The following is a 14,050-nucleotide window of genomic DNA, read 5'->3' on the forward strand; positions in this document are numbered from 1 at the left end:
TGCCCAACTATCAGACATCCTATAAAACGAATCTAATCCCTGGTCTTTAAGCGAATTGCTTTGCATGTGGAAAACCTAGCCAAAAACATAGAGATTAATACAGCAAATTTTGGTTTATATGAGATGTAATTTCAAATATATAGCAATAATCACAATTGTGCATCGCATTGCCGATTTTATACAAATTTTTATTTTAAATTATCTAAATTTAATGTAACATTCTAGGTGAACCAGATTCATTTCGTTTTTGCATTTATTTGATGTATGAAACAAACATTCCGAGTTGAATATATGAATTGAATATATATTCATTTAAGTGCATATACAAATAAAATGATAGATCTATAAATTATTCAATACAAATTAAAGGTTATCTTAATTATATGAAATATAAAAAGGAGAATGACATTTACTACATCGATATATGAACATCTAATTCTTTATATCATTGAGAAGATTCTCCATCTATCAAATACAATAATATATTTGTATTAATGCAAACATCTGTGTCCCCCACTCATTCAATATTTCTATTTTAGATATTCAGATGTGCAATCCAGGGTATCTAAGAAACAAAACTCTTGTGAACCCTGAAGCGATTCACCCTGCAGCCCCGTGTACGCCCACACAAAGGAAAAGTCAGCACACAACTGCGATTGGCGGATGGCGAATCGCGAAGCGAAAATCCGCTTTCAAAATGAAATTAAAATTTTTTATCATTTTGGCTAAAAATATGCTGCATGCAAAAAGGAAAACAAAAGTCGAGAGCCAAAGCCGACAGCCAAAACACGCGAAACTAAAGTGCAAAATGTCGCGGCGCGATAAATTGAAACGCCGGAGCGGAAATGGACGTATGAAGGTCCTTCAGTGACCCCGCCAAGGGAGTGGCGTGTTCCAAGTTCCAAGTCCCACCAACTTCCTAAAAGCCAACGACACAAAACTAAACAAAACTCACTTTTTGAGCGGAAAAAAAGTTCATTTGCCGCAGTCTAGACAAAAACATTCAACTGCAATGGCTGTGGCAATGGGGTGTCAGGGGCTGCTACCCTCGGTCGTAGGGGATGGGGGATAGGTGTGACGCGGCTGCCAAAAAGGACATTAAATCATTCAGCACGTAAAAGCCAGACCCTGGCCAAGGGTCTACACAGCTCTCGAGGCCAGACAAACAAGGCTAACAAAATTTCGAGTGTATCTAAAATGTGTGTGTGTCTGTGTCTGTGTGTATGATATATCTACATTTACATTTATAAGTTATATCTGTGTGTGTGCGCTGTGCTAAATAATAGTAATTTGGCTAATTCAAAAATTGCAGCTATCGACGCGCCACCGTTGTTGCTGTTGTTGTTGTTGTAGATGTTGCTGTTGTAGTTGCTCGTTTGCTTCTAGCCATGAACTTGAAAATGAAATGGTTGAAATTGGTTTTTCGTTTGGCTTTTGCTGCTCCGCCTTTTCGAGCTGACAAAGTGAAAATTAACAACTATTCTTGTTATTGTTTATTTTTTTGTTTTCAGTTGTTGGAGCTGTAAGCGAAGTAAGTCTAAACCGAAACATTTATGCCCTTGACTATATGAAAAAAAAAAGTTTTTTGTGCAAGCTACCTAAACAAAGAAAGCGAACTGATTGTTGCTATGGCAAGGATATGATATAGGCTATACTTCCCTTGCTAAATGGCTCTAGGACGAGTTTTACCTTTACAAATTTATTTATTTTGTCATTACCTGGCTTATATATTTGAGTCAATTAATCTTCTTTACTCTATTAAAAGACGCATATTTTACAAAATTCCTTGAAACTGCTTAATCACAATACTGCATTATATTAAAAACTTAATTTTGTTATCAATTTGAAATAACAAAAGTTTATTGAATCCACAACTTGGCTGCAGAAATACAACTAAGTTTGTTGCTGAAAATTCTGCGGATTTATTAATTTTATCAAACATTATATTTCCTTATCTATATATAATAATTCATTTTTCTAAATTTTATTATGAATCCATTGTCGCATCACATAAATTGTATAGCAAACTGCTTACAAAAGTGAGAATACTTATGCTACGACCTTTGCGAATGGGGCGTATGAGTAATCAACACACATTGCTTATACAGCATACGCCCAGTGGTCTGGATGCATAGACAGACACACAGACAAACAGACAGCCAGACATACAGACAGCCTCAGAGAGAAGAACCATGTGGCTGGCTAGCCAGTTATAAAGTATTTTTAATGAACAAATCGCCGCAGCCAGCAAACAGTCTTTTGTGGCTTTAATTAAAGAGCGAATGCAGCAGCGAGCGCAGCCAAATTTGCATTACCAAAGAGCCAACAGAAATTGTGTAATTGAATTGAATGCAGATGCAGCAACATCAGCAGCAGCAGCACAACAGCAGCAGCAGCAGCATTAGTAGTTGTGGAGCATTTTTAAGCAGCAACTGCTTAACAATGCGGAAATGTGGCTGACTAGTCGGTAACTAAGACTGCAGTTGGTTCAATTGAATTATTATGCAATTAGCAATTAGCATAAATTGAATCAAAGAGACATCAGAATGCCAAAGGCAGCAAACAAACACTCGACTAGGTCAACCATTCATCAACATATAGCCAATTGCACAACGGGGCGCCTGCCCAAGAATACATAATAACACAAAACATACGTACGTACATCAAGGTAACATCCGATCGAGCCGAGGCATCTGCTTGGCGCATTGTTTGCCCAATTGGCGCAACATTTTGTCAGGCAAATAATGAAAATTTGTTTCATTGTTGATATTTGCATTTGGCAATTGAGACCACATGGCACAAGAATCCAACGCGCAGCTAAAAACCAAAACTCAAGTGCCTCGAACATTTCGTCATACTCCGTAGGCAACATATACATACATACATTACATACGTATATTCATATACGTATGCCTATATATGCGGGCACGAGCTGCATCTCCTAGCTAGTCCACTTTGGCATTAAACAATGCTTGAATCTAGCCAACAGCCGCTCGAGTGCATCTGTCTGCGTGTTTGTTAAATCGTAGCAGCAATCGCTGCCAGCCAAAAGGCGCTGCGTCATGGGCACATGGTTCTTAACCAAAGGGGGAGTCAAAGTCCAAGATGCGAATGCGCTATAAATAGGCAAACAATTGATGGCAACAGAAGAAGAAGAAGAAGAACAGTGTAACAAGCTTACAGCAGATGCCGATGCCGATGCCGATGCTGATGCTGATGCTGAGCCAACAAGCTGTAAGCAATCTGGCTTAATCATGTGAGAAACGTTCAAAGCACCAACTAACCCGGGCCCAAATAACAACAATAAACCAAGAGCAAAACAAAACAGAACGCAGTCAAGCTAAACTTGCAACAAAGTTGCATGCACACACACACATATGCACACATAGACACGTGAAAATCAAGTTTTCTGCAATGATGATGATGATGACGACAACGCTCAAAAGTGTTCTGGCCAAGTCTTTCATATGACTCAACCAGCTCTTACAGCCATATACAAACAATAACAGAAAGAAAGATGAGTTAGACAAGTTGCAGATGAGATACACTGCAAAAGTAAGTCCATCAACTAATAGAATCATGTAATAATCTGTATGTATTTATATTTTATATTTGTTTATATTTATATTTATATTTATATTTATATTTATATTTATATTTATATTTATATTTATATTTATATTTATATTTATATTTATATTTATATTTATATTTATATTTATATTTATATTTATATTTATATTTATATTTATATTTATATTTATATTTATATTTATATTTATATTTATATTTATATTTATATTTATATTTATATTTATATTTATAGATCTCAATTTTTAAAGTAATTAAATTATAAGTTATAGCTTAATATTCTTTTACAACCATAGTTAATAATTTGCAGTTATTAGTAAACATTTTCTAAAATCTAATTAAGGTCGTTCGTTAGGGGAATTTTTAAACTTGGTTACTCACGAATCTTAGCAAATTTAAGCCAATTGGCTACTGAGAGGAAATGTTATTTCCTGGAAATGCGCTGAGCTAAGCTCGAGAGCTCTTTGTGCACAACAGGAGCAGCAGCAAATAGGAGTCACTGCTGAGGCTGTGCAAATGCATGTGAGTGTGTGTGTGTGTGTGTGTGAATCACAGGAAACAGTTCCGAATGAGCTCATGTGGATGTGAAAAACTTGGGAAATTCGTTTACTGTTGTGAGAACGAAAGCGAAACAAGCGTAGCGAGCGAGCGAAACGATGCCAAATACTAGCAAAAGGCAGCATAGAGACAGACAGACAGACAGACTGGCAGAGCTCTTCAGTCGCCCCAACAGCCCTCAGCTAATTAGGCGGCTCGCATGTGCGGGCGAAAGAATAGTGGGACGCTAACAGCAACAACAACAATGAAAAATCGCTCGCTTCCTGGCCAAAGCAATAAAAGAGCAAAAGAAGAAGATAAAACGAAAGAAAAAAATACAAAATAAAATGAAAAACACAAACTTGTTCATCTTCAACTAACGAGCCGCAAGGTGGGCGCTGGGCGGCGGCAACGGCGGTGGCGGCTGCGGCGGGTGGACAGGTAAGAAGTAGATAAGTAGCTAGGTAAAAAGCGTTCGCAAGTGCAAGTGTAACAACGGCTGCTGGTGTGGGTGTAGGCCGGCAAGACAATAAACAAATAAATTACATGAAAGCGGCTGCCACAGTTTTTTGTTTCATTTTTTTCTGCTTCTTGTTGCAAGACGAATGTGCAACGCCAAGCGAGCGAGAGCAAGATAATCAAGCGGCACGAACTCTGCAGCAATGTGGCATCCTCATTAACCCAGACTATGCATGTGTGTGCTGTGTGTGTGTGTGGCTCCTGTATGCCTCGCTGTACTGAAAGTGAAAGTCATGGCGCAAATGTGCAACAGAAACCCCCATGCAACATGGCTGCAATCCGACAGAGTCAAAAGCAATTGGCCAGTTGAGCTTATGGGTTAATTAAAACGCCAGCCACGCACTTTTCCTCCGTTTTTCCTCGGCCACATCTTTAATGTCTCTATAAATCTATCGCGTATAACTCAATATTGAACGCATGTAAATATTTGTGCGGCCGCAAAGCCGCAGCGCGTCGCATCCGTGAGATGCCTTTGAAATGTTCGCGCAGGCCAGGCCAGATCATAGTGGAGCAAAAGAGCGGAGCAGCAGAGTGGCAGTGGCAGAGTGGAGCGCGATAGATTTGCATCGGTTTTTGATTTGCTTGGTGCACTTTTCACTTCCATCTTCCGCATCGGCTCGAGAGCACTGAGAAAGTATAGAAAGCTGCTCCCAATGAGATTCAATAAATTTGCCAGGCGCTGGCAGCCACTTAAAGCTGATAGCTATATTTAAGTCTGAGGAGTGGGCAGACAGAGGGGCCTGTCCAGCAGCTAGCAGCCAGCAGCCAGCAGCCAGTGGCAAGGCTTCAGTTTTTTTTTTTTTTTTTTTTTTTTTTGTGGGTCAATCGGGTGGTGCATGTGTTGGCGAGTGTTGCGAGCGGTGGGCTGCCAATTGGGTCAAATCAGTTGCCCAGCTCATTAACACGCATTGATATACAGCAGCAGCTTCCGCTTCACGGCTGCCACTCGAGGCAGCAGCGCAAATTGAAATTTAATCAGCGCCAGAGACAATGCAAAATAAAAACCGAGAATAGTGGTTATAAAAATGTGAATTGCCACTTGAACACTTGGACACTTGGCCACTTGGCCAGTTGGACACTTGGCCTCGTCACGTGGGCATGACAGTTAACAAACCTTCCTAGACGACTCAATAACCGAGGCACTGGCCTATTGACAGAGCACACACACAGAGATGTAGATTGAGATTGTGCAATGGGTGGGCAAGAATCTAAGCCGGAGCCCCAGCTGGTCTGCCTCGACAGACCTTGCCAAACGGTAAATGCTGCATTCGTATGTGTGTGCGAGTGCGAGTGGGAGGGGTAGGCAAAGGGGGGTAGGTGTGCTGGGTAACATTACCATAGCCCACATAAGTGCACATGTCTGTAAGTAGTTTGAGATAGCTGCATTGACATGCTCTGAATACGGGCCGCTTATTGTAAATGCTGTGGCAATACCCTGTAAAGCATTAGCATAAAGGGGAGCATGGGGTATGAGGCAATAGGCAATAGGCAGGGCGAACCCAAGCGTTGCAGTTATCAGAACAACTTCTGACAATTTGCCTTATTATAGAGTATCCCGCAGTTGAGCTAGTTGTGTTGCACTTGCAGCAGCCGTTGCAGCAGTTGCCGCAAGCCTGAGAATGGCAATTTGATTTATTGGCTTGTTTTTGCGCTCAGTTTCGGCAGCGACTTAGTTGAATTATGCAACCGGCTATAAAATGCAGCCAGCCAGCCAGCTAGGCGCTATAAATTCTCGAAATGCGTTTTTTTCTCTTTGGCTCACTGATTTTTCCCACAATTTGCAAACAATAATGAAACCCGCTGCGGCTGCTGTTGCTGCTGCCGCCTAATTAAATCAAATAAGCCCAGCCAATAAAAGTAAAAACGAAAACGTGAAATCGAACAACAAATATAAGCCGCAGTTGTTGCTGCCGCCGCTTGCGCTGCATGCCACAAGTGGCCGGCCGGCAACGACCGATAACAGCGGCAACAAACAAAAAAATTGGCAGCAAAAAGGCAGCCAATTAAGGCCAATTTAGTTGCAGCAACGCCGTGCGGCGACACAAAAAATAATCAGTAGAAAAACGACAACAACAACAACTATGCACAAACTCTGCATGCAAATGAGAGCAGAGCAACAACCAAAAGTAACTTGATACGGCCAACAACAAGAACTACAACAACAACGACAATAGCAACAACGGTGGCAAAAATTATGTATGCGCAGTTATTTGTAAAAAGTTTTCTTATTTTTTTTTTTTTTTTTTTTTTTTAATATTTAATGCGGCCTGTGAGAAAAATGTAAAGCCAAACCGAGATTGCTTGACATTGTTGTTGTTGCTGCTGCATGCATGAGATTTTATTCATATGGAAAATGAGTGCGACAGGGAAAGAGCAAAAAACGGAACAGAGCTTTGTTATCGATAATGCGCGCTAGCAGCTGCTATCGAATGCAATCGAAACACTTTTGATTAATGTGACCAGGCGTTGACAACAGCTTCACTTGCAGCAGCAACAACAAAAACAACAACTACAGCGGTGGTAGCCACAACAAGTGTGTCAGCATCAAGTGCAGTGAAATCTGTAGTTGTTGTTGCTCGTTTCAATAACAATTGTTAAATGCGACTGCGCAGCGACGCCGGCCCAAGGCGCAAGCCGGAGCGCGGCTTTGAAGCTGGAAAAACCAACAGCAATAACGGGGCTATAACGAGCGAGGGTCTGAGATCTTTTCTTATTGGGTTGGTTTTTATTTTTCTTTCAGTTTTTTTTCTTTTTTTTTGGCATGTAAAAGGCCTCGCGCTGCGCCCATTAAGCTTTAACTGAGACCTGAGGCCAGCAAGTGCCCGTGGATGACCTTTTCGTTTTAATTCCGATTCTGATTGTTGTTGCTGTGGCTTTTTTTTATTTTTTTGTGTGCGCGCAGAGCCGAATCTAATTGTTGCTGCAATCAGTTTAAAAACTCAAGTGTTCCAAGGCGGCGGGTCACGCGCTGTTGGTGTTAACAGGCGGACAGACATAATCTTCATAATAAAGCAAACAATCAATTTGAGCAGGGCTCACACACACACACGCACACACACACACAATCATTGACTTAACACTTACGCACACCCACACATAATAAGTGAAGATGCCAGACGCTGTCATTTTCTGCAGGTGGCAAAGCCGCAACTTCAACCCGTTTTAGTGGACAGGCAGCGGTAAGAGCAACGGCAGCGGCAGTGACAGAAGCATTCGCACACACTTGTTCACTTTCTTCTGCAGTGCGTGTGTGTGAGTGCGCGCGCAACAGCATCCATCCCAACAAGCTAGCTGAAAGTAACTGTAACTAGTTGCAGCTTTAGCTTACCTGTCTGGCGAATTAGCAATATGAGGACAGATATATGTCGCTTTCAATTGCAACTGCAATTGCAGTTCAAGTCGAACTTTAGCCCTGGCTCACACGCACACGCACACATACAGAGGAACACTACGAGGCGCGCGCGCCGCGAACATGTAAAAAAACACTTGCACAAATATTGGTGTACGTAAAAATAATGTCAAGATAGAGACACGGTACGAACCGCAGCGCGTTCTATGCAAAATGTGTGCGGCTCACGGTTAAATGCAGCGCCAAACGAAAGCAACAACAAAATGCAAGGCGAGCGCTTGTCGTGTTCTCTTTGAAAGACTCAGTTACAGTTACGAAGCTGCAGCTCGTATACGTCTGTTAACTCCACTGTTTAACTCGAAAAGGCGATGTTAAAGTTATTTACGTGACGTGGTATTTTTTAGCGTTTAAGTTCACCGTTGCCAGACTGCCACTATGTTGTTTTTGAAAGCTTATTTGAAAACAAATATAGTCGAAAAATATCAAAATAACATTTAGAAACGAATATACGATACATTTGTCATTCTTCAGTATGATCTTGTAATTTTAAACACTGCATGAATAGCGAATGATTTGCCGTCAACTTTTATATATACATAGTTCAAATAACTTTAACGAGTCCCGTTAATTTGCACAGTGTGGCAACGCTATCTTAACAGAATTTTGCGTTTGCGCATAACGTTCCGTTTGCTGTGAGCTTTATCTTTTTGTAGCACAAGTTTTTTTTCAGCTATCAGTGAAATTGATACGAAAATATGTTGAAGTCGGAAGTGCAACACCAATACTGGATAACCAAAAAGGTTGTGCAGCGCAAGTTGGGCAGCAAAGAGGACAAGCACATAATATCCTCCGACGCTGAGCTGGACGCCAAAATCGAGGTCTTCAAATCGATAAGTGACACCAGCTTGGAGCTGTGCAAAATCATTGACCAATACCAGGAAAGACTGTGCATATTGTCGCAGGAGGAGTGCGTGTTCGGGCGCTTTCTGAAAGAGGCTGGCAAACGTAGCAAGACGACGGGCAGCAGCATCACAAACACGGGCAAGGCCATGTCCTTTGCTGGGCAGCAAAGGATGTGCGTACGCGTTCCTCTACTGCGACTGCAACATGAGGTGGATGTATATCGCTGCCGTGCCGTCAAGGACACTGAACTGACTCTACAGACCATGGAAAAGGAACGCACCGAATACCGTGCCGCCTTGTCCTGGATGAAGCACACGGCCAGCCAGGACATGGATCCCGACACTGGCAAGGGCCTAGATAAGTTTCGCACAGCCCAAGCTCATGTGAGGGCTGCCAAGCACAACTTTGACAGCTACTCCATGGACTCCATACAAAAAGTAGCCCATATCATATAGATCCACCTGATAGTTCCTCCATTTGACTGAGAACTCATTTCAGATTGATCTTCTGGCCGCCGCCCGCTGCAATATGTATTCCCACGCCTTGGTTGCCTACTTGGCCGAGCTGAAAAACTTTGCCCAGAAGGCCGCATCCACTTTTCAGACCATTTCGAATGCGCTGGTGGTCAAGCCAAAATACGACTTCTGTGTGCTCAAGGAACTGTCCCAGAACGAAGGCGCCGACGCACCGGAAGCAGTTCCGATCGAAGCTGTCGACAAAGACCAATCGTTATTCTTTGCGGTACAATGTTAATATAATAAGATATATTCGGCAATATGAATTGTATTTTGTTTTTTTTTTACAGGACGAATACCAGGACAAGCCAAAGTCTGAGTCGCAGCCGCCCACAGACGAAACGCCCATGACCACGCCCACGTCTACGGCCTCAGCTGCGCCCGAAACTACGTGTGGTGACAACGAATCATTGCTCATTGAATTGTCCAGGCAGTTGGAAGAGAGTCCACTTATCGAGGCGCCGGCACTGCTGGAGGCTCCCTTGTTGGACACAAGCAACAATAACAAATTCTGGGCTCGCATGTTTAGTCAGCAGCAGCCGCCCACGCCCACGCCCACGCCCAGCAGCGTCTGTCCCGCTGCAGCAGCTGCCTCAACCAAAACGAACGCCAAGCAGAGCAATAACAGCTCTAACAATCCCTGGTTGGATCTCTTTGCTGACCTGGACCCGCTGGCCAATCCGCAGGCATTCGACTTAAAACTGAGCGGCGGAAGGCGTGTAGCAGAGCAGACATAAGACCGAAATTTTAGAAAGGACGCGGAACGATGGATTCCCACAGCAGAAATCATACATAACGACGGCCAGAATCGAGCCGGATCGTTCGGTCGGTCTATAGTTAGTATTATTAATTTAATTCCCCTCTCCCTATCGATAGTTTCGGCTTTTTTCACTGTCGACAGGTGTAGCTTTTTCACACGACACATGTGTTTTGTCAATAAAAATGTATTATTGTTAAAAAGCATTTCCGTTGCAATATACAGGATCAGCAAGACCACATATACATCCGTTTTCTTAATACAAATAGTATATACCAAATGTTTCGATAAGCGATAAGCGATCAGTTGGCAATTTTGATTGCTTTTAAATGCATAAAATCATTTGAATGTAAAATTTTCAAAAATTTCAAAGTTCAGGTAAAAGATCAGCTGAAATTGTACACCTATTCTATTGAAGCATATACCAAATATTCCGATAATATTGCATTTATTTTACTTTTCGATAAGTCATCAAGAAAAAATCGGCAATTCCGATAGATTTGAAAAGCATAAAATCATCTGAATGTAACTTTTCGCTAAACGTTCAAAACTGTTTTAAGTTTATTTATTTAAATAATATGTATATTGGACACAGCAGCTAGGGCAGAGGAGAACGCGTAAGGCAACGCACGTGGCTCAACTCATTTGACAGCCGCCTGAGCCTCCTTCTTCGAGTTGACGAGTTCGACAAGCTCCTTGACACGGCGCAAGCAATCCTTTTTACTGCGATTGGGTATGCAGGCCGCAATGCAATCCCAGCGATCCGGTGTTGTTGTCGGATACGTTTTGATGGCCTGCTCCAGCAAAGCCTGCTCTTCCTTTGTCCATGTCTTCGATGCGATGCCATTCGTAGTCGGAGTGGTTGCCGGCGTGCTGGCTGGAGCCCCTACAGCGCTTCCATTCTGCTTCGACTCCGACTGCTGCTGTACCTGTTGTTGCTGTTGCTGCTGCCGCTGCTGCTGCTGTTTCTGATTGTTCTGACTGACGCCTCCATTCTGTTTGTGGTTCTCTTTACTCTCTGCCGGCGACTCACCTAGCGTAATATCGTTCGTTGTCTGGACCTCCTTCTTGGATTTCTCAAAGCTCTGGAAAGCCCCTTCATTGGCCTGGGTCTTGAGAGAGCTTTTGGAGTGATCGCTGTTCTGCAGCGCCTTCGCCTTGTTGAGCACATCGCGCGCAGTTACCGGGCTGGAGCCTCCGCTGCAGTGCTGATTGATGAACGTGGCAATCACATCCCAGCGCTGGGCAGTGCCAGCGGGAAACAGATTAACCGCTTTGATCAACAGCTGCACGTTCTCATTGCTCCAGAGTTCGCTCTTTTTCACCTCCTTAACGCCCGTCTTAGGCGTATTGTTCACTTGCTTCTTCTGATGCGCTATGTTGAGCTCCTCCAGTTCGGCGGCGATCTTCTGCTCGGCGGTGTGCAGCGCCGCAATGAACGACTCCCTACCCTTGGTCTCCATGGCCTTGTTCAACGCCTGTAGCTCCGCCAAGTTGAAGGTTTCGCATATCTTCTCTGTGCCCTCCATGTGCTTCAGCTGATCCTTGTCATTTTTGGCATAGTACTTACAATCCTTGACCTTGTCGCGCAGAGTCTTGCGCTCCTTTTTGAGCACCTTCTTCTGCTGTTCACGCTCAATACGAATCTGTTCGATACGCTTCTGCTCGGCCTTCTCCGCCTTCTCTTTGGCGAGCGCCGCTTCACGTATCGCCCGCTCCTGCTCGGCCTTTTGGGCCTGCGCAGCATCCATTTTGGCTCGCTTGGCTGCCGCCTTGCGATCCTTTTCCTCTTGCTTCAATCTCTGGATTCGCTTGTCGTTGTTGTAAGCCAAGTCGACCAAGGCGCGAATACGAGTCATCTCTTCTTTTTTGCGCTTGATGCGCGCCGTCTTGTTCTCCTTCTCGATCCAGCGACGCTCGTCCCGATCCTGACCCTTCTCCTTGTCCTCCTCGTCCAGGTAGCTGAACTCGCGCCATGACTTGAAGTCGTACCAGAAATTGTAAAACCGTTCGACATCCTCTCGCTTGGCATCCACGTCGCCAAATGGAGGCACATTCGGCTTTTCGCTCCAACGCGCATTCAAATTAAAATACTTATTAAACGATTCAAAGTAGTTGTTATCGATATCCGATTGTGAGGGAAAACCGTCGTCAAATTCGGGATCCACTGAGTCGTAGCTACGGCGTGTTTTTGGAGTGCCTGCAATAGAAAAATTTCAATGTATTAATTAGTCAAATTAATATAATTATACTTATGTGTATTTATATTTAAATCTATATTAATATTGTCAAAACAACTCACGTGAGACTTCTCTCTCTCTCTACATTTAGCATTGATATAAGACATTAGCAAGCAAATACAATAAGTGACGTAACATTAATACGACATTTAAATACCCTAAAAGTTTTCTTTACAATACACAGTAGAGTCCAGATATAGTGACGCTGAAGAGACCGTCATTGTGCCCGGAAACCGATATAACCATATAAGTTGTCTGGGGACCACAATTTTCGCCGTGCCGCCCCTTTAAGCGGAATCGTTATAACCGGACTCTATTGTATATACTAGATGATATTCTGTATAAAATATTTATATGCATATTTCACACATAGCCACTATGTGCTTTATAATTTATTTAAAATATTTTTACCTTCTCGCGTACATAGCTAAAGCAATTATAATTGTTTGTTTAAATATATCGAATATCCATCCATATATATGTATACATATTTTCTACGCTACACTTGCTAAGATATATCTGCTTTTAGATATATCGAATCACCAGGATATATTCTTTTTTTTACTGTTATTATCTTACATATTTGAAAATATATAAACCACAAGTATTTATTTACATATATCTCCTACCTTACATACATCTCCCACTCATATGCACATATTCTATTCTGCTTCTACACTATTATATATCTGGCTTATTTGAACAGCTGTACAACAAATTTAAGCTACAATTACGTATTTAAATATACCGAATCATCAAGAATACACACTATGTAAACTAGACTATAATTAGTCATTTGGATATATCACTATCCACCAAGTGTCTATGCATATGCTATTCTTCGATACTATTATTTATCCTCGATACTTTCTTCAATTGTAACAGCTGCAAAATCTAATACATAATTATTTATTAAGATATATCGACTACCAACCAAGTATTTCGTAGGCCTTTGTTATGCATGTGAAGTAGTCGTCATCCGTAATCACCTCCTCTCCTTTGGCTTTCCGCTTGTCCGGATGATGCAGCAGCACCATTCGTCTGTAGGCCTTCCGAATGTCATCATCGCTTGCTTCGTATCTGTGTATGTGTGTGAAAAATAAGTTAATACAGTTAATACACGTGCACACGCTCACACACACACGCATTCTCTCCCTTTCTCTTTCTCTAACGCATACCCACACACGTTTGCACACATTAACAGATAAACGCACCTTAATTTTCCAAGGCCAAGAACGCTGTAATGATCCTGATCCTTCCATTCTTTGGGATCAAGGGACTTGAGGTAGCTTATGTCGACATCTTCGCCAGCGCCCGCCAATTTCTCATCAGAGTCGCTGCGCTCGACGCCGTTCGCATCGCCAATTTGGCGGCGTGCGTTAAAATATGCGCAACCAACGCGTTCGATTTTATGACGCGTTACTTTCAGCGCAGAGCACTCAATTTCTAGGCTGTTAGTCATTATAGGTGTGTAGAAGTGTGTGTCGTGTTGCAAAAACTAATTGCATCAAATTACATAAAGCACACTGCACTACCTCGAATTTTGTTTGGACAACCCGAAAAGTGTGTAATTAATTCACTTCACTACCGCATGCTTGAGCTAAGTGTAGGCAAGCGACAAAAAAGGCATAGTTAAGTG

General features: G+C 42.5%; 3 protein-coding genes across 3 annotated transcripts in view; 1 reads left to right on the top strand and 2 right to left on the bottom strand.

The window, feature by feature from the left end:
* Positions 1-8,322, bottom strand: part of ko (Stork-head domain-containing protein knockout) — a 65,191-nt gene extending 56,869 nt beyond the window's left edge. The window contains exon 1 of the mRNA XM_018007372.2: positions 7,976-8,322. The gene's annotated coding sequence lies outside the window, so the exon portion shown is untranslated. The remainder of the gene's footprint in view (positions 1-7,975) is intronic.
* Positions 8,323-8,418: 96 nt separating this feature from the next.
* On the top strand, positions 8,419-10,377 carry ICA69 (islet cell autoantigen 1-like protein). Its single transcript, XM_018007379.2, has 3 exons — positions 8,419-9,336; positions 9,398-9,640; positions 9,705-10,377. Exons 1-3 carry the CDS (start codon positions 8,752-8,754, stop codon positions 10,149-10,151), a joined length of 1,275 nt encoding a protein of 424 aa, XP_017862868.1. The 5' UTR covers positions 8,419-8,751; the 3' UTR covers positions 10,152-10,377.
* A 320-nt stretch (positions 10,378-10,697) lies between these two features.
* LOC108613728 (dnaJ homolog subfamily C member 2) lies at positions 10,698-14,047 on the bottom strand. The gene is made up of 3 exons (XM_018007375.2): positions 13,626-14,047; positions 13,346-13,491; positions 10,698-12,371 (listed from the first exon to the last, which is right to left on the bottom strand). Exons 1-3 carry the CDS (start codon positions 13,871-13,873, stop codon positions 10,813-10,815), a joined length of 1,953 nt encoding a protein of 650 aa, XP_017862864.1. The 5' UTR covers positions 13,874-14,047; the 3' UTR covers positions 10,698-10,812.
* Between the last annotated feature and the right edge of the window lie 3 nt (positions 14,048-14,050).

This window comes from Drosophila arizonae, chromosome 4, assembly GCF_054131065.1.
Source record: "Drosophila arizonae isolate 15081-1271.41 chromosome 4, UAZ_ARI_1.0, whole genome shotgun sequence".
Lineage (NCBI taxonomy): Eukaryota > Metazoa > Arthropoda > Insecta > Diptera > Drosophilidae > Drosophila > Drosophila arizonae.